Below are 21,428 nucleotides of genomic sequence, written 5' to 3'. Positions count from 1 at the left end.
ATAAATATATATATATATATATATATACCTATTTTTTTTTATTGTTTTTTCAATTATTTAACTGTAATATAATTAAAATATCCACTTTAAAAAAAGTTTTTAAAAAGTTCATTAAATGCATGATGTTTCCAAAGTCACTGAGTAATGATGTTAAATAATCATTATCTCAATATTAACCAAAATAATTGTGATTATAATTTTTTGCCATAATAGCAACATGCTAAAAACTACCCAAACTTTTAACGGGTAGTTTAAATGTGTCAAAATAGCACAGTTAAAGTTAACGACTTGAAAAAAACTACTTGTAATTGTGACCAATTCAAAGGGATACTTCAACCAAAAATAATTTACTAACCCTCATGTTCTAAACCTGTGCCTATATTTCTTTTGTAGAAAACAAAAGAAGATGTTTAGCAGAATGTCTAAGACTCTCTATTCCATTCAATGAATGAACCGTTTCACCATTTACTTTCATTTCATGAAGACATTCAGGTCATTCAGGTTTAGAACGACGGTAAGCAAATAAGGACAGGATTTTCATCTTTAGGTGAACTATTTTTTAATGCGAAAAAACTACTTGTAATTGTGACCAATTCAAAGGGATACTTCAACCAAAAATAATTTACTCACCCTCATGTTCTAAACCTTTACCTATATTTCTTTTGTAGAAAACAAAAGAAGATGTTTAGCAGAATGTCTAAGACTCTCTATTCCATTCAATGAATGAACCGTTTCACCATTTACTTTCATTTCATGGAGACATTCAGGTCATTCAGGTTTAGAACGACGGTAAGCAAATAAGGACAGGATTTTCATCTTTAGGTGAACTATTTTTTAATGCTATAATTTAGAGCGATATGTCCCAAAAAGCAAGATGAACAACAAAAATGTGTCCCATATTATCAGTGCATTTATAGTTTATATAATTAAAACGTTAAAACATGCGACTTAAAACCAAGATTGAAAATAAATGAGACAAGACTAAGCAATGCTAGCGTTAAGCAAGAATCCATCCCATAAAGAACATAATACCAGAAAGAGCTGCAGGTGAAAAGTGTAACACAATACATTTCAGACTGTTAGTTTAGAGCCGAGTAGCATCAAGGTAATACAGATTCTTTGAATGTATTTGCATTGCAGGAGATCTCATAACAAAAATGAAAGAGAAGTAAGAAGGGGAATATCACCTCTTTCTGGCCTGACCTTTTACTAGAGGAAGACATGTGTGACTACTATAGGTCACTTACAGGAATAAAACACCATTTCAGGTGTGAATACATGATGAAGGTGTGATGATGGGTAAAGTAATGGGGTTACTGCATGTGAAAATGCAAAGGAAGAAGTTGGGCTTATATCATCTTCTCAGCCACCTTCTGCTTTCAGAAGAGCGTCTGCTCCAACTTCTGTTGAAATCAAGCCCCAAATGTGTTCCCTGTAGTGGAGATTCATCCATTTTTGCCAATTCCTTTATTATTGTGATCCACCAATAGTCTTCCAAGCTTCTCATCACAAATTAAAATGGTAACACTTTAGATTAGGGAACACTATTCACTAATAACTAGTTGCTTATTAGCATGCATATTAATAGCATATTGGCTGTTTATTAGTGCTTACTAAGCACATGTTAATCCCTTATTCTGCATGACCATATTGTAAATCCCTTAACTCTACCCAATACTTAAACACAACTACTTCAATGACTACCTTACTTTCTATCAATAAGCAGTAATTAAGAGTTTATTGAGAAATAACTCTTAATATAGTATATGTGATATAAAGTTAATACAGTGAATGTGTTCCCTAAAGTGTTACCACTATAATTTATTCAAAATTAACTAAATATAACAAAATGTGATGTATGGGTTGATTAACACAGTGCATTTGACAGTATAAATCCCTTAAGTTTATTAAGACTAATGTGACTGATTACATATACAGGCCACAGTCTATGACCACATTAGCCTCCACCCACACAGGCAGACCCACACACACACAGAATTTCACCCCAACCATGTACATGTTATCTGCACACATAAATTTAAAAGGAGTTCACACATGTATGGTACCATTACAGTTATTAGAGGGGAAAAGTTGGTTGAAACAAGCGCGAGTGCATGTATTTTAAATAACTTATTCCATTTTCAAATTAAACATAAAAAACAAACAATATGAACCCATCTATCCTTCATCTCCAAACACCATAATAAAGTAGGATGTGTGGAAAAACAAACAAGCATGGAATAGTAGTAGGAATTTAGATGTGCTGCCATATTTTCAAATTCTTAACCTGCACATGGTGATGCATATATATTTAGACACCCCTAAGAGGGTGAAAAGCTTGACCTTGGCATGAAGAAGAAACTATTCATGCATGCAAAACACAGTTCGAAATAAGATAAAAGAATTTAAAAAACACCTCCCATTCCATGACAACACTCTGTTGCGCCTGTTCTTAAAGTCAACAGCCTCAGCCAAGAAACCTTTTGAGATAAAATGCATTTTAAATACACCATGTACAAGGGTCCATGATTAAACACATATATATATCATATGTGTTATATATATATATATATATATATATATATATATATTTTACGACCTAATACTAAACCAACTCACTTAAATATAAGAGCTGCAAACCATATATATTTAAATTGGCATTAAAAAAATTGGCATTATAATTACTTCAATTTCATCTACACTGGCATTTAATTTTATTTATACAGTGCAGTTCTTGTAATTTTATGCAAATAAATAGCTTAATCCAACCAGAGATCAATTAACCCCCCCCCAAAAAAAAAAACTATTTTAAAATATGCTACAGTAACAAAAAAGTAACTGGAAAGGAATGCTGGACTAGGACCAAGTCAAAGTCCTATGAATATATCAAGAAAGAGAGATGGTCAAGTGACATCAGACAAAAGTTCTTTCAAGACCACAATTCACTGTCCAATGACGTTGGGATGGGTATGTGGGTATTTTATTCCCCCCATAACAGACCAATTACAGATTGGGGAGAATATAACTGTTGGAGCACCAGATTGGTAGAGACCAGACAGGAATTCTACTTCTGTTGGCAGTGACGATCCTAGTTCCGTAGAGTATCTTTGTGAAGTTTGCACTCCTATGCGGTTGCACCTGTGAGAGTCCTGGGTTCAATAGGGGGGTGGGAGTTGGAGGGACCGGGATGGGGGGAGGAATGTCCCATTACGAAGAGACTTCACTTGAGGCAGTTGAAGCCTTAATGCCTCTTACGCACAGCTGCGATATTAACTTATCTGAGCTCGTCTGACCACTGTTGGAGAACTCAGGAAACTGAAGGGTTCTGTGTTTCCATTGCCGTTGGTTCCTGAAAATGATAATTTGATGATTATTCTCAAATGACATTGATCAAACAAAACCAGATGCAGAAAAAAAATACTTAAATTAGAATCAGAATTTCCAGTCTGACTGGAATCTAAACCACATTTTGGTGGAAAAGTCCATTAACTAAGAGGTACTGATGGGAAACTGACCTCTGTCTGGTTTTCTGAAGGCACCGGGGTGGTCCCCTCTTCGGATGACACCTCCATCTTCTCTTCATCTAAACCCTTGCGTCCCTCCACGCCATGCTCAGCTTCCCACTCCTGCAGTACCTCATCCAGGTTGAAACGACGCCGATAATTCACAAAGAAGTTTTTCACTTGAACCACAGATTTGTTGCCGATCACATCAGAAATGGCTTGGAAATCCCGCCCATACTTCCTTATAGCTGTGAGAGGAAACCAAAGATTGTCCAGAATTTCACTGCTTAAAACGTGCTATTTAAATAATCATTCATTATCCAGTAAGCCCCACAAACATTTGAAAAATGTGGCCAAAATTACCTTGTACTGCAAGCAGCTGCTCTTCTGTGGTCCAGCGGGTATTACATTTCTGATTAGCCTGAGAAAAACAAAGCACATTTATACCCTTTTGTGAATAAAATGCATAAAAACTGTAAATACGGCCCTCTATGAAATGAGTGTGCTGGAAAGTAATTCTAAAGATGAGAATATTATTACCTCAGTTGGCTTAAACTCATCCAAGCCTGTGTCCAGCTTTTCTCTGAGGGCACTATTGTGCTGTTTGATGCTCTGAATCTGTAAAAAGAGGTTAGGGTTATTTGTATTATTTTGAAACTTTTCAGTTTAGACCGTCACATACTTCTAAACTGTCTGTCAGATTTACATTTAGTTCTGCCGATAATCTCAAATAAAGCACACAGAGATAAAAGTGATGTTTTTGTCGAAAATTAATAAAACGCTGACCTGTCGTTTTATGGCAATGAGCTCCATATCCAGCTGTCTCAGAACACTAACTGCGGCTGAGCCGCTGCTAGACATTGCCGCCACATCATCAGAGTTTAAATACATTCCTTTAGGAGGTTTCTTCTTTGCCCTGTGTAGGTTCCTTCCAGCAATTCCTTGTGGTTCCTTCTTAACATGCATTGACTTCTCTGCAAGATTGGCTGGCTGTAGAAAAACAGCGAAAACACAGAGCTATTTAAATCTGTGATTGATTTAAATTATGTTTATTGATGTAGATTCACATATGTACAGTCAATGAGCATTCCACATGAACAAAACAGATAAATAAAAAATAAAATAAAAAATATATATATATATATATATATACACTGAACAAAATTATTAACGCAACACTTTTTATCAGGGTCTCGACCTGAGTCCAGTTCGTCGTCGTAACAGACTTGAGTGGGCAAATGCTCACATTAGATGGCATCTGGCACTTTGATATGTATATATATATATATATTATTGTACCTTCGGCACAACTGCAGGTTTTGAATCTTGTTTCTCAGGTCCAGATGTTCCCTTAAAAAGATCAAATTTTTTTTTATGGAGATAGATGCCCTGTAAGTAAGCAGGACTGACAAAAAATTATATATCCAAATAAAATAAAATACTCAAAAAAATGAAATAACTTAAAAGATAAATGCAATAAATTAAATCACATTTGAATAAAATATGGTTATTTGTCCTAGTCACACGTTACATGTAATTACTATAGTAATAATAATTACATGCAACTAACCCTAAACCAAGCCCTCATCTTAACCCTAACCATATCGTAAGGTACATGTAGTTCATTAGCATTACTCACTACTTAAATGTATAATTATACTATAACAAGGTCATCATAAAATAAAGCATAACCTAAAGTATTACCAGAATTTTATTTATTATATAGTTTTATATCAATTTAAGCCAGTCATATAATTATGTTAATGTAAAACTAAAAGGTTGGGCGTAATAATGTGCAGAAAAATATGTCCATTTATATTACCTCTTTCTTCTCGTCCTTATTTGGCTCAAATTCAGCATCCCCTGGAGAGATGCAACTATTTTCTTCTCCATCATCACTACATGAAAAAGGATTAAAAGTTTCAAATATGACATTTCTTTTTCAACATATTCTAAAAATAAATCATGCTAGCATTCCATGACAGCACAACTCATCTTTGACCAAGACTTTTAAAACCAAAGAAAACATAAAAAGGAGATAGCAAACATGCCATAGCTGACCTCTCCTCTCTGTCTCTCTTCTGTTTACGTGCATGGCGGTCCATCACACTCGTTTTGCTGCGTGTTTTCTTCCACGAGTAATAGAATCTAACCAGGCTTGCAATTGACTTGTCTGGAAGCTGGAACAAAAAAAAAAACTTGTTTGTGATGGAAACATCATTATTCATGATCAAAGCTGACACAGATTCAGTTGTAATTTAGTCAAAGTGTTCAAATTTAGGACTTGACAGAACCCATTTGGGCTTCATATGCACCAGTGCCTGTCCATTAATGAGCTGAATTTCTGAGGCACCTTATGATTGGTTGTCACTTCAATACGGGAAGATGCTGCTTCTCTCAAGTGCATGTTTTATTTTAATAGTGAGAGTGGGTTCAGCCATCTCACTTACCATCTGCTGGATGCGGTGAAACGTCTTTCCATGAAAGCTGAAACCCTGTTCAAACAGCACCTTGTCTTCAACTGTCCACTCATCTGGAAAAGGGGTGAAGTTGGGGAGATCTGCCAAAGATTTTTCAATGTTGTGTTTGTGCCAAAACAGCATGCCCAATGCCTGTTAAATACAAAAAGCCATGACAAAGACTTTAAAAGACGACTTATGTTTGACACCATAAAACTGTAACTACAGGAAACATTCAACTAATGCAGTAAAGAATAGTCTACCTTATCTTGTGAGTTACAACAGGTTACATAAAAAGAGTATTGAAAATCTCTGATTGTGCTTAGTGTCTACAAAATATATTGTTTCCTTTAGAAAAAAGTAAAACTTTCAAGTTCATAATTTTCACTGCAAAAAAACAAGCATAGATTTCAAACATAACCATTTTACCTGCTCCATATTGTACCCATGTTTTTCTTTGGCTATTGCAATATACTCATCCACTGCAACAACAAGAAAAAAAACAATCATCAGAATATAACTCAAAAAGTCTAAAACTAAAAACCCTTGAAATATAAACAATTATTTCACACATGAAATACATTTCTTTATAGATTGAATGACATATCTAATACAATAAAATTATTTACTCTATATTATAGCCTTCTCAATGATTTTGAATGCTTGGTTCAAGCCAACATTTAAACATGAAGTCTTTAAATCCTGTCCCACAAGAGGCACCAAACAGAACTGAAAAAACAATGATGATTTGGAATCGCATACTCTCAAACTACTAATATTCTATGCAAATTGTAGAATTGATGTGTATCTCACATTCGAAAACTTAAAGGGGTCATATGATGCGATTTCAAGTTTTCCTTTCTCTTTGGTGTGTTACAAGCTGATTGTGCATAGATAAGATCCCTGAAGTTGCAAAGACTAAAGTCTCAAAACCGAAGAGATATTCTTTATCAAAGTTAAGACTCTGCCACGCCCCCCTAAAATGGCTCGTTCTAACACGCCCCCACATATCTACCTCACTATGTGGGAATATTTGCATAATGCACGCAAAGAAAGAAGGCGTGGTTTCAGTAACCGCAGTTAGTGTTGAAGCAGCATGTCAGGGAGATGCTGTGTGTTTCTAGGCGAAAGCAAAAGCACTTTATTTGGCCTTCCGAAAGTAGATGCATTTAGAAATCTTTAAGATTACTTACAACAGAACAGCAATGCATTTTATCGACGACTGTTTCGTGAACCTAGGAGAGGAGGTCATTCAGAATCAGCTACTGTTTTGTTATTAGTTTAAGTATTTTACAAGACAAAAAGTATTATACAGTAATAGGCAGCAAGTGCTCCATTATAAATACAATCTGTTTGAATATTCATTGGCTGCATCTGCACAAGCTTCTTGTCTGCCATTGGTTGGACAAACATTTCAGCGCTAGACTCAAATTATGCCATTTCGGGCTAATCTGCACACTCAAACGGATACTTTTTTATTTTTTTTGAATCACACTACAAATGGTTCTCTGTATTATGCTGGGAGAGTAGGAAGTATTTTATCATCAAAACATTACACACTTCAGCTCTAAATGTATGTATCAGAATACCACTGGGTAACATGATAAAAAATTTGAAAGAATGACAATATTTAATTTAAAAACAGCATTAACTGTTGTCATATTTATACAGCCAATTAACACCCTCATAAATGACTCACATTTGGGCTCTGGTATACTTGGATTTGGAAACCACACCAGCATTCCCAGATTATCTCTCTCCTGGCTTGCCTGTGCTACCTCTGATGAGAGAGAGAGAGAGAGAGAGAGAGAGAGAGAGAGAGAGAGAGAGAGAGAGAGAGAGCATACAAGAAACACAGAAATTCAGAAGAGAGAGAGAGAGAGAGAGAGAGATTAGTGGATTAAACAAGAACACATCCATCTCTTTTGATTTCAAATTATTGTTACTACTAATAGCTTTTTTTTTTTTACTCAAAGCCCTTTTCTACAAAGATTTTAATAAATCCAAGAAACCAAATCTTTTGATATTTAGGTAAAAAGGAAATGTTTACGTTTAGTGAACTAAATAAATCAAATCAGAATGAAGATATTTTTATTTTTAAAAATGCCTAATGAATGCTGTTCTCTTAACAAATATACAGTCAATGATTGACACATCAGGTGCTCATTATCATCACCTCAAGTTTCAAACAATAGTCAGCCACCTAAAGTTTATTTCATATTTTGTTTTTGTTTTAGCATCTTTTTCATAACTACAACAGACCACTTTTAGTGTAGGTTGCCAGCGAGACAAAAAATAAAAATTCTATTCTTGCTGAACATGAAGTGCACTGAACGGACAAACTGTTCCGGACAGTGTTTGAGGCTATTACGCAATCCACCCTGTGTTGTCAATGAACCTTCCAACACTCAAAATCCACAAACCGGTATCATAATCGGGAACAACTGCCTGATAATGCGGTCCAACTCGCATCCCTCCTGCACCTTGTGAGTGACAAAAGAACAAATAATATGAACTGATTACATTCATCAGAAGTGTATGAACTTGTGAGGAGCGACCGAGGCTACCACCATGACTTACCATGCTCGTCATCACTTGAGGAACCCGAACTTCCTTCCTCCCATGAATTGTTGCTGTTCCCATTTGAAGTAAAACTTTTGATCGTATTATTCACAGAGTTTCTACCCCTTCTTTTACCCGATATCTCAGCGGTGCCCTTCTCTAACATCGCAGGCATCTTGACAGCGAAACGCAAAGCTGCTTGAAAGAACTTGGGCTCGCTATAGCTAAGCTAACTCAGCTCAACTGCTCTGATCGGAAACAAATAACACCGTCCTGCACTGATGCAAACTCCCCCAACTGGCAATACAGAGTTACGAACAAATAAAAAGGTGCATCGAATGCATAATATTTCCCCCAGTCGTGTTAATAAGTTAAGTTTAGCTTTGGAGGCAGATAAAAGCTCACACGGCTGCAGTGCTAGCAGTGTGGCTGATCTAGCGTTAGCTCTCTCTCTCTCTCTCTCTCTCTCTCTCTCTCTCTCTTTCTCTCTCTCTTTCTCTCTCTGATTGACCTGCTTTAGCTAACGTCAGTTCCTCTTCAAGGCAGAAATTCAAACTTCTTATGCATACAAAAAACAAGCTATTTATTTTCTCCAGACCAAGCGTCGAAGCAGTGTTTGTCTAGAAAACATCAATGTGCATGAAAAACAACTCTAGGCAAAACGCAGTTGCATCAGCTGGCACTCCGTACTTGTGGACTGGTTTAGTGAAAAGCGTCAATGCATTAGTAACCATGATCTCCCACTATAGCAAATAGTGGAAGATCCCCCTCATATCTGATATTCTTGATGCTGTTTTGCTGCACTCCATTACCCACCGCACTGCTTCATAAAAGTCAAAGTGGGAGAGTTATCATCAAATTAGAACATGTGTGGCTTGCACTTAAATGTGTTTATAGGTCATGGTTAGGACAGAGTCATGTAATAAAACAAAAATATTAGTTATTTTAACTTCTAGTTGAACTATTTTAATTTTAGTCCTTTACTCTGCTTTTGGACAAGAAACCCTCAAGTGTCAGGTGTGCTCAAAAAGTTAAAAAGGAAAGTTCACCTAAAAATAACAATTCTATCACTTACTTTCTACATTCATTACAATGTTCAAGACATGGCAGCATTTTTGTCCATTGACATGTTATTATCTAGTAATGACATACTAGTACATATTTATGAGACACCAAATCTTTCAAATAAAATCTAGAAAATCTTAAGACTAAAATGATAATAGTAACAAATGGAATGCACAATTGTCTAAAAATAGAGGCTTATTGTCTCTTTAGACTAGTGTATATTGATAATAGAAAAACTGCAAAAGAGTCCAGTAAGTATTTGAATAGTTACTTGTAAATACATTTCCAGTGTCTAAAGAAAAGTTAATAGTAAAACTAAAATATAATAGTCAATATTGGATTACTTACTAAAAATGAAAATATTAGTTATTAGATTTAGATCAGAATTTAGAAGGAATAAATGCTATTTAATGTGATGCTCGTATGCCTTCTGTATCGTTGTAGTCTCATGTAATTCGAGGTACATCTGTTCAAAAACTAGTCATCAGGACATCTGGGCCTGTAGCGCTGCACAATCTTCGTCTCATTGTTCTGGAAGTACTCCTAAAATATTATTTTAGTCTACATTTTGTTTCATGGTGGCATCTCAAAATAAATAATTGTTTTTATTACAGATTTAGCGAGATCCTACTGAGATCCTGAACTCCGGTTGGATGAACAGCTTAAATATAGCACACAGCTGCAAATGAATCTGTGTAGTGTAAAATGTATTTAACAACATTCTGAATAATTAAATCCAAGCACCTGTCAAATCCAAACAGTATTATTTTATTTTTTTTGCAGTAGTATGTCTATTCAGAATTGCTATACAGGCTGTAATTACATGTTATTACATCTGATTACGATTCATCTGATCCCCTGAACATAATTAGAGAAAAACTGATAATATTTTTAAACCGATTTAAGTGTCCAGGATTTGCAGAAACTGTTTGTTTTAAATAATAATAAAAAGTAGCGATGGTCCAATGTAAATAATGAGAAATTATTAAATGATAAACTATCTTTGTTTTTCTTTCTTTTTTAAAGCAATCATAATACTTATCCGCTAGATGGCGGCCGTGTTCCTCAACACATCTTTGTCATCCTCAATGAAGTTTCACTTGACTACTGCAGTTCATTTAAACATTCCCATAGCGAGTCGTAAACCAGATTATCGACCAGTTATATTCATTTTTACTTTTACATACTTTGCCCTTCACTTCTACAAAAGAAAAATCTCTTAACTTCCAAAAAAAAAATCTTCATTGTGCATATATACAATTAATATAACCTCAAGGAAACACTTAATCGTTCACCCATAATTATACACTTTTTCAGGATGCCATGATAAACAGTTCAGGTATGTCACCCCGTGCAACGAGCGCATGGCTCGGTCTGTGAAATATTATGTAACAAGACTCGCGCTGAATGTACTGAATGCGCGAGGGTCACTCGATCGCGCCCAAACACACGAGTTCTACACTAATAAGGAAAAGCTGGAGGCACTTTGTACCCTGGTGACTTGCGCTAGCGTCCAATGGCAAAGAGCGCAGAGATATGCGCAAACCTGCCCAGCATATATAAACTCTCGGCTGAGTTTGTAGTGGGGTTTGAAGGCGGGTGAACGGTTTTAGACTGTATCGTACGAGATACAGCCTTATTTTTTTATTTATTATTCCGCCTGGCCTCCTGGGTTACATATTTATATTCTCACAAATGTTTCAGCATCAGCTCTGGCTGCACTGAATATCCAGGTAAAAGCCGTTAAATCGTAATTTTAAATCCAAACAGCCCCCCAAAAACGTTTGATATAACAGCGGAACTCACAATGCCTTTGTATGTGGGGATGTACGAGAGCCGCGCGGATTATAAATCCCCGAAACAATGCCAAAAAACCTCATTTGCATTTTATCAGGCTGTACGGGACCTGTTGCCGGTGTGGGTCCTGGAGGACATGCGGACAATGGAGGTGTTTCATTGGGAAGATGACGGACAGGCATGCGCGTACTCCCCGTCAGAGGCGTTTCTGTACGCGCTGGTACATGATCACCAGCAGTACGCGCGTTATTTACTCAACAGGTTCTCCACCCGCGCACTGGAGATGCCCAGCAGAAGTTTCCGCTGCTGCCAGGCATCCACCACACCGCACCTGGCCATAGCCGTTCGCTACAACCGCATCAACATCCTGAAAATGATCATGGCCACCATTAAAGACTTCACAGACTGCGAGAGAAGGAGCTACCTGAACCGTCAGGGATGCGACCACACAGACGACAGCAAGACCCCGCTGCATCTCGCTTGTGATCTGGTGCGTCCCGAGTGCTTGATACTGTTGCTGGGTCATGGCGCGTGTCCTTACGCAACGGACCTGACAGGGAACACCCCCCTGGACTGTTTACTCAGCCAGATCTGCCAGAGTGACTTTGACATGCGGACGAAGCGCATCTGCCTCGGCTACCTCATTTTATTCATGCCCACATTTCGCTTCCAGATGAAGAGACAGTTGCAGGACAATGCCGATGTGTGGAGGGCGCTCATAGGAGAGCAGGCCTTCCAGTGTCTTTCAAGAACATCACCCCCTTCACTGTTCGTTCAGGCCATGCAGAAGCTCAGCCAGTCCATTCCCACAGACCAGCTGGACTCACTGCCGGACTTCCTAAAACCCCTGGACTTCAGACTGGATCAAGCCTAATGTGCACAACTGGAAATGTAATAAAGTACATTGTCTGACTCTATTGTTCCTTGAAATATTCATGTTTGATTGTATGTGCAAAGCTCTGTAAATATGGGAATAGTTTGATGTCTTATAGTCACATTGTGAAAGACACTGTAAAATTATTAAACTATATATATATTTTTGCATTTGTTGCCTTGGAGCTTAATATTTCAGATTCAGTTCATTCAAGGTGCATCTTTTGTCTTATGAATCAAAAATCACAAGACATCCTCTGTCTTCAATGTTAACATTACCAGTGAAAAGTCTGAACATACATGCTCATCTTTAATAGTACTATTTTCTTCATTTTAGAATGAACGAATTAATAACACTAATTAAAGTATTTGCAGTAAGAACGATTAAGCAAGAAGCCAATGTTAAGCAAGTCAAAACGATCATATTTGAGCTTCTGAGTTTCAAAGAGCTTCATGAGGTCCATCATGCAATCCTTTTTAAAGACAAAGGAGTTCCCATGTATGCTGGGAACTTGTTGGCCCTTTTTTTTACTATTTGGTTTAATTCATCCATTTAAAAAAACACTAGTTGCAAAGCGTTTGCCTTTATATTTTGATTTCAAGCATTTAAGCATAAACATTAAGCATTTGAGCAGAAGATCATGATAAACACACTACTATTTGATTAACACTACAGTAAGACAGTAATATTGTGAAATATTAACATTTTAAAATAACTGTTCTTTCAGTTGTGCTGCTATATTATTTTATATAATATAGCAGCACATATATATAAATATTTTTGTGAAAACTGATACCATGGTGCATTTTTTCAAGATTCTTATATGAAATAACAGCATTTATTTGAAATATAAATATTTTATAACATAAATGACTTTACTGTCACTTTTGAATAGAAGTATTAATTTCTTTTTAAAAAATCATAAGAACGGTAGTGTAAATTCAAGTGCATCCGAACATTTGGTAGTGTACATCATCCATAATATCACATTGTTGCAAATAGACCCCAAAATGCAGCGACACTTTCTGTAAACATTTTATTTGGAAGTTTGTCATGACTAAGCATGGAGTAAAGATTGCAGAAGTTAAGTCATAGTTTAATATGGGAGTTCACATTTAGCTGCATCACCACTTAAACCCCACTGGCTTAGCATTACATGCCCAGTGTACCACATTTATCACTTAATCTGATTTACAATATGGTCTAAGTGCAAAACGGAAACTAGTAGGGCAGAATAGGCCAAAACAATGGCAAATGTAACAATAGCTAAAACAACTTGCAGCAATGCTTACATGGTCATTTCAATCTAACTGCATATGATGCCTTACTGAGGTGTAAAAATCTCAAAATGAAAGAATAACAAACACTTCACAGTCAGACACTAAAGAAAGAGGAGAGGAAATGATACATCAGAACTAGCACTGAATTAATATTTAGTTATCTATGATAGATTACTCATCAAGATGCATTCTTTATATGGACGTATATGAAGAATGCTCGTCCAGCATTAATATACAGTATTTTTCCATAACAGACTATGATAGATTCTATCAACCTCTATCAAGTAATAAGTTCAAATGTTTTTTTTTTCTGTTTTAGGAGTTAAAAGTCAAACCGCCCTTTTAAAATACCTCACATTAAACTTCAACACGTCACTGGTGTAGACAGAGGCAAGTCAGAGACCATGCTCTCTATATGGCAAATTCTACCATGATTGTACTCCTGTCAAGTATTTAACAAGGTACAAGTGTATTTACAAATAAAGCTGAATCCCTTCTTCAACTAAAGCAAACTTATGCCTAGTTCCCTTTCATATGACAATCAGATTCAGATATATATATATATGTTTAAAATAACTGTTTGCTATTTTTTATATATATTTTAAAATGTAATTTATTCCTGTGATGGCAAAGCTGAATTTGCAGTCATTACTGCAGCCTTTAGTTTAGTGTCGCATGATCCTTTAGCAATCATTCTAATATGCTGATTTGCTGCTCAATAAACATTTCTTTTAATTATCAATGTTGAAAACAGTTGTGCTGCTTAATATGTTTGTGGAAACTATGATGAATAGAAAGTTAAAAGAAAAATAAATATTTGAAATCGGAATCTTTTGTAACATTATAAATGTCTTTACAGTCACCTTTGATCACTTCAATGCATCCTTGCTCAAAAGTATTAATATCTTATAAAATAAAAATCTTACTGAAACCAAACTTTTGAATGATAATGTATAAACGGAACCTCCTTCTTAAATCAATACGAGTAAAAAAAAAATAATAATAATAATAACTGATCTAACCATGCATGTAGATGTTAAAACTTAAGAAATAATGTGCTGGATAAAACAAAATGGGGAAACTATTTCAGGTTATAAGGTGCACAAGGAATTTAAGTAATATACTCATAAGAATATGAGCAACATAAGGGTGAGTAAATGACAGAAATTTCTTCTTTTTTTTTTTTAGGTGAACTACTTTAAGAAGAAATAAGTAAAGTGCCTAGAAAGAAATTTCACAGAACAGTGATTCTGGGATGCTTTGACACATTTTGTGGCAACTAAATCACCTCCCACTCTTCCTCCAGCTCCTCTCCACTCAGAGAACCCACATTGCCATGGTTTTTGCTCCTATTGTTTTGTAGAGTCTTGGTAAGGCGCTGGTTGAGAGCACCAGTAGGAGCGACTGCCCACAGTTCATCCATCGGGGTCACTGCAAAAAACAGCTACTAGGTCAGTTTTTATCATTTATGTATGCAGATGTTCATTTCATCATTAACCGATTCTAAACACTCACCTGCAAGCCAGCTGACCAGTCCTGGGATCTTCTTCCAGTAGTCTCCAGATGGGTTCCTCTCTGTAATGCCGTAGCGACGTGCCACTTCACCATTAGAAAGGCGAACCCAAGCGGTCCTCATACTTAGAACCAGTTGCCTTGCCTGTAGTCCTACAGTTTGAAAAAAAAATACTTGAACCAACAACCAGTCAAACAAGTTCCTGCTCTAATTAAAAATCTATGAAAATGACTTGAGGAATAATAAAGTCTGAATACAAGAATAATAAAAACAGCGAATGAGATTATGTAATGAAGGTATACCAGGAATGTGCTCCCAGGCAGTTCCAACAGGCATCTCCTCAGTGATGCCGATGCGCACATGCACATTGCCTCTGTTGTCCAGCGCCCACAGCATGCGGTCATTAGGACTAGTCTGAATTTTCACCAGATGAAGGCCAGCAGGCTGCTCAAAGAACACATGAGAATAAGAGAAGTGTATAAGGCTGGTGAAATAATCACATGGTGTTTTCCAAGGGCCAAATTTATCCCTCACTGGTCATGGTAGTAACGGTTCATCAAAAAATAATGGTTATTGTAAACTAGAATTTTCATTATGGAATCAGTATTCAGCTGGTCAGTTGTAAACAAATGTGACTGATGTGATTTTTTTTTAAGAATTTAAAGACATCAAATTTGATACTAATTTCACATAAATTATAATAATGGTTTGACAACAGTTCAAAGGTTTGGAGTCAGTAAGTTTTTATAAGGTCTCTCTTGTGCTCGCCAAGCCATTTATTTGATCAAAAATACAGTAAAAACAGTAATACTGTGAAATATTATTGCAATTTAAAATAACTGTTTTCTATTTTATTATATTCTCAAATATAATTTATTCCTGTGATGGCAAAGCAGCTGTTTCTCCAGTCTTCAGTGTCACATGATCCTTCAGAAATCCTTTTAATACGCTGATTTGCTGCTCAAGAAACATTTCTGAATAATATCAACGCTGAAAACAGTTGGGTTGCTTAAAAGTTTTGTGGAAACCCTAATACCTTTTGATTGATTTGTTTGATTCATTGATGCGTATAAAGTCCAAAAGAACAGCATTCCTTTTAAAAACCGAAATCCTTTTGTTACAAAAAAGTATTTACTGTCACTTATGATCAATGTAATGTATCTTTGCTGGATAGAAGTATTAATTTCATTAAAATAAATCTTACTGACCCCAAACTTTTGAACATTTGAGTTTTTAAAATGGATGTAAGCTTGTATGAGCTGAAACTACATTACAGTTAGGATTTTGCAGTCAGTACAGTCATGTCAAATGCTTGTTTACCTGTTCGGGAGGTTCGATGCAGATCCAGGCAGGGAGCATCATGCTAGGGTTCAAAGGTTGAGTTCCAACCCGAAAATACACCATTCCATTACGATCACATGCCCAAACATTTTGACTGCCACAAGACAAACTGAGAAACTTCACATGTCCTGTGGAGTAACAGAGAGAGCAAAAGCGAGATTTCCCATGTCACTATGATATTCCAGTGAAATATGAGGTTCAGAGAATGAACATCCCATTAATGTAAGACTCAGTGATTTTTTCATCAACCAAAACTTGTATCACTTGAAAAAATAGCACACCTTCGATCAATATACCATATGATTGGTCATATTTATTGCTGTAAACATCATCAGATGAGTTACACACAGAAGTTTTGAAAGGTTCATTTTAATTAGTCCCACGTAGCCAGACCTTCAGAGTTCAGACTGACGGCAGAAGGTCTGGGAACCTTTGCCACTTTGAATGGCAAGGACTGCCCAAGAGGCCATATGACTGACAGATAAAGCAACCAATCACGTTTTGTTTTGTGCCGTGTCATGTTTAGGGGTGTGGAAATGTCTCCACAACAACACACCGGTGTGTAAAACTCTTGGACATATTTTAAAGATTCTATGCCGTGAACTATAAATATTTCACATACTTTTGATAATCCAGCGTTTAGTTGATCCTGATAGGTGCTCATTATCACAGTTGTAAACACAACGGCTTTCTTCTAACATGAGTGGGTTTGGCATCACGGCATATTTGTTTCCAGGCGGAACGTTAAAGAACATGACATACACGTCTCCCGGAAATCCTGTATAATTCAACCAATCCAATGATGACTTCGAAACTCCCGAAGTGTTTCCAATTTTGTGTGCCGTATGCATCAGACGTTCAGCCAGCGGTCTGTGGGTGTGACTTCTGAGGCTGAGACTACATTTTAATAGACTTTAAACGTGTTGAAATTCCTTAAATAACACTGTACCTGGAAATATTCTGCAATCACAATCCATCTGATGGTGACTGATAAAATGGACTGTGACCTTGTGCAGGGTGTCTGAGTCTACAGCATACATCATATCTAGCACCATTTCACTAATGTATATGTCATGGACATCCAGGGCCATTTTCCAGACTCTTTAAGAGACTGGGGGACTCTAGAACTGTACAGAGGTCTGGTCTGTACACTATGATATGATAGGGAAACTTTGAAATGACATTTATATGTCACGGCACGTAATGAGGGTTTTGTTGAGGACAAATCTTAACATAACATGTGATACACTAGCACACATTCTCTCCTTTTGCAGCTCATATCGTCTGTCACACTTTCCATGACAGTGTTCATTTCGCAGTGTGATTACATATCTACTGAGCAATATAAATGATCAAAACACTATTTAATATTTACACTACAGCACAAAAGTTTGAGGTCAGTAAGATTTTTTTATGAAATAAATACTTTTATTCAGCAAGGATGCATTAAACTGATCAAAAGTCACAGTAAAACATTTATAATTTTATAAAAAACATTTTAAATAAATTTTGTGGTGAAAAAAAAAGTTTCTACAAAAAAACACTACAAACATTTTCAACACTGATAATAATAATAATAAGAAATGTTTAGAATGAAAAGTCAGCATATTAGAATGATGTGACACTGAAGACTGGAGTAACGGCTGCTGAAACTCCAGCTTTGCCATCACAGGAATAAATTACATTTAAAAATATATTAAAATAGAAGACGCTTAATTTAAATTGTAATAATATTTCTCAATATTACAGTTTTTACTGTATTTTTGGTCAAATAAATGCAGCCTTAGCAATCATAAGCAAAAATCTTACCGACCCCAAACTTTTGAATGGTAGCGTATATATAAATATATATACAGTACTGTTAAGATAAAAAATAAGATAAAAGTATTGGGACATTTTCTGGTTTTCAAACAAATAATAGCTAAAAAACAAAATGATTAGAAAATGTCTAACATACTTCTTTTCCCACCTAGTTCAATACTTTTATATAAATTAAATGAATTACTTTTTCAGATGTAGCTTTTTAAATATAGCTCTCACTCAATGCAAAACAGAAAAACTTGAAATCTACTTTATCTACGATTCATGTGCTGTTTCACATTCTTTCACTGAGTTAGTACGAAAAAAAATACATTGTGAGTGCTTGATGAACACAATGAATGAACACAATAGATTGCTTAGATGTAGTCACACCCCTGGCCTTTGGCCGCAAGAGCTCTTTACATACTGTGCTGATTAATTACCAACAGAACAAGATGAAGCAAAACTGACACTTCAGTTCACCGGATGGCCTTTTTCTAAAAAAATTGTGTTTCTGCTGTAGCATTTTAAAAGTTTACCTGAAACGAGACAACTCAATGAGAACAAATTCCACAGGACATTTAACACAGACCAAGGTTTGAGAGACTCATCTAGACTGTAACAAACCAGTATTTCAAGATGCTTTATTAGACCAGATGAACTCCAATAACGTGGTCCATAGGCCTGAGTCTAAAAACACTGAAAACATCATGTTCATAGTCTGTACCCGATCAAAAAATACTCATAGATCCAGGACTAGCCCCAGACTCATCTTTCACATTGCCGCCCACACAAAAACAACCCGAGACGGACAGGGCTACAGCTGTTCCATCACATGGCTCTGCCTATTGTGTCTCCATCCTGTCATATCACAAACACATGCACACACAGACACAAAACACACACTTGTGCTCAATAAACAAACGCCTTCCATTGACTACATTGAAGTGCAATCCATGTAATTAAAATATGTCTGATGTAATCAGATTAGATAAGCCTGCATTGTCATTTCAATGGAAAGCTGCATTGACTGCATTTGGGATTTGTGAACTTGTGTCTTCTTACCAAATTCACTGATTAAATGTGTGTTTAATGCATTCCTAAAGCCTAATCTCTGCAATATTCAATACTAAAGGACTGATCTCTTCCTCTCATGACCTTTGATAGTTAGCTTACCGGCTTCATTACAAAACATGTGTTATGCAAGAACCACCTGCTTGAATGAAAAATATAAACAGCACCCCTAGCAACAGGCGGTTATGATACACAAAACCATGGCATGCTATTTAACCTGCTGGAACCTCAACATTCCAAGAAATGGAAATGAAGACAGTAAAGTGAAAGCTACTGGGGTTTAGTAGGAGTATAGCTTCAGTGGAAGTGGGAATGGGCTGGTTATATGTGAATATGACATAAGTAGGTCAGAGGCAGACCACGTGGACAGCCAGGAGGAGACATGGTAATCTGAACTAGGAACAGAAACAGGAGAGGGTCCTCAGCAAGGTATGCCCAACATGCGTCATTCTGTCACACATGACCTGTGTATATGGCACTTGAGACCTTGAGGAGCAGCGACATTTGAGCAAATTATTTAAATCATGTGTCAGACACATCATCATAAGGACGACTATTAAATGCTATCTAATGCATACGTGAGTGAATGCAAAAAAACTAAATTCTAGTAGACAGTTCTCCTAATGTCCAAAGATCTTTTTGTGAGGATCATTTTAGTTATTAGTAAAATTAGTTTTTTTTATCAAAAGTGACAGTAAAATCTTTTATATTACATTTCTTACTAAAAAAATCCGTATAAAAAAAATTCTGTTGTTTTAAACATTCTACTCAATGAACACTGAAATGTATCACAATTTCCATAAAAATGTTAAGCTTCACAACGGTTTTCAACATTATAATAATAATGTGAAATAATAATCACTGAAGACTCTGAATGGCTGCTGAAAATTCAGCTTTGCAAGGATAACATTTGTAATAATGTTTCACAATATTACTGTTTTTACTGTATCTTTGATCAAATAAATATAGCCCTGGTGAACATAAGAAACTTAGTTCGAAAGTATTTAAAGGGGTCATATGATGTGATTTCAAGTTTTACTTTGTCTTTGGAGTGTTATAAGCTGACTGTGCATAGATAAGATCCCTGAAGTTGCAAAGACTAAAGTCTCAAAACCAAAGAGATATTCTTTATCAAAGTTAAGCCACGCCACGCCCCCCTAAAACGGCTCGTTCTAACACGCCCCCACATATCTACCTCACTATGTGGGAATATTTGCATAATGCGCCCAAATGTGCATGCAAAGAAAGAAGCGGAGACGCTGTGTGTTTCTAGGCGAAAGCAAAAGCACTTTATTTGGCCTTCCGAAAGTAGATGAATTTAGGAATCTTTAAGATCACTTACAACAGAACAGCAATGCATTTTATGGACGACCGTTTCGTGAACCTAGGAGAGGAGGTAATTCTGACTTTGCTATGACAATCTGGCGCTTCTGAATCAGCTACTGTTTTGTTATTAGTTTAAGTATTTGTTATTGACCATTCAAATGCGGAGTTTTGCGCATTGTGTGTGTGAGAGAGAGAGACAGGGTCACATCACAGTGGAGTCAGCTGTCTTAACCGTGGCTTGTGTACTGCATCATTACTGTGTCTGTCACGTGACTCTGTTCCCCTTTCGGGCTTGAACTGATGGTAAAACTAATGACATTCATTACATTTATTTTGAAAGATGAAGCTCGCGATTATGGTAAGGGGCGTTACATTTCCGACGAGTGCTTGCGGTGTTCGGCCAATCACAATGCACTGGGTCAGCTGGCCAATCAGAGCAGACTGCACTTGTCGGAAGGAGGGACTTTGTAGAAAACGAAGCGTTTGAGAGAGGCGGGGCATAGAGAAACCGCAATAATGTACAGTATTTGAAAAATAATGTGTTTTTTGAACATTAAAGCATGTCAACATATTCTGTTACACCAAATACACAAAATAATGATCTATTAAAAAGCATCATATGACCCCTTTAAACTTTCATACGGTAAAGAAAAATCTCATTCTCATTTCTACAATGGAAAAAAAACAATAATCTATTATTTAAATTGTAATGGTCATATTTAAATAAATGTAAATAAAAAATAGGAATTTCAAAAAACTTGTAATGAGAATAGGGGGGGGGGGGGGGGTTTAATTGAAAAAAATGTCAAAAATGGGAATTTTTTTTTCCATTCT

General features: G+C 36.2%; 3 protein-coding genes across 3 annotated transcripts in view; 1 reads left to right on the top strand and 2 right to left on the bottom strand.

The window, feature by feature from the left end:
* Window positions 1-2,586: 2,586 nt before the first annotated feature.
* On the bottom strand, window positions 2,587-8,995 carry LOC107582277 (REST corepressor 1-like). Its single transcript, XM_016268047.1, has 13 exons — window positions 8,543-8,995; window positions 8,386-8,445; window positions 7,662-7,742; window positions 6,392-6,444; window positions 5,954-6,115; window positions 5,565-5,683; window positions 5,326-5,401; window positions 4,803-4,853; window positions 4,290-4,493; window positions 4,044-4,121; window positions 3,867-3,924; window positions 3,516-3,751; window positions 2,587-3,349 (listed from the first exon to the last, which is right to left on the bottom strand). The coding sequence occupies exons 1-13, from the start codon at window positions 8,697-8,699 to the stop codon at window positions 3,308-3,310; spliced, it is 1,377 nt and encodes a 458-aa protein (XP_016123533.1). The 5' UTR covers window positions 8,700-8,995; the 3' UTR covers window positions 2,587-3,307.
* A 2,169-nt stretch (window positions 8,996-11,164) lies between these two features.
* On the top strand, window positions 11,165-12,438 carry LOC107583468 (ankyrin repeat domain-containing protein 9-like). Its single transcript, XM_016269675.1, has one exon. The coding sequence runs from the start codon at window positions 11,397-11,399 to the stop codon at window positions 12,258-12,260; it is 864 nt and encodes a 287-aa protein (XP_016125161.1). The 5' UTR covers window positions 11,165-11,396; the 3' UTR covers window positions 12,261-12,438.
* Window positions 12,439-14,661: 2,223 nt separating this feature from the next.
* The window catches only part of LOC107582267 (tectonin beta-propeller repeat-containing protein 2-like), an 18,270-nt gene continuing 11,503 nt past the window's right edge, over window positions 14,662-21,428 (bottom strand). The window contains exons 17-20 of the mRNA XM_016268040.1: window positions 16,374-16,522; window positions 15,356-15,497; window positions 15,056-15,205; window positions 14,662-14,971 (exon numbers count right to left, since the gene is read on the bottom strand). Coding sequence (XP_016123526.1) covers window positions 14,820-14,971; window positions 15,056-15,205; window positions 15,356-15,497; window positions 16,374-16,522 — 593 coding nt within the window. The 3' untranslated portion in view covers window positions 14,662-14,819. The remainder of the gene's footprint in view (window positions 14,972-15,055; window positions 15,206-15,355; window positions 15,498-16,373; window positions 16,523-21,428) is intronic.

This window comes from Sinocyclocheilus grahami, unplaced genomic scaffold (genome assembly GCF_001515645.1).
Source record: "Sinocyclocheilus grahami isolate Dianchi unplaced genomic scaffold, SAMN03320097.WGS_v1.1 scaffold4.1, whole genome shotgun sequence".
Taxonomy (NCBI): domain Eukaryota; kingdom Metazoa; phylum Chordata; class Actinopteri; order Cypriniformes; family Cyprinidae; genus Sinocyclocheilus; species Sinocyclocheilus grahami.
Note: the sequence above shows the minus strand (reverse complement) of the source record. Positions and strands in the feature narration are given on the sequence as shown.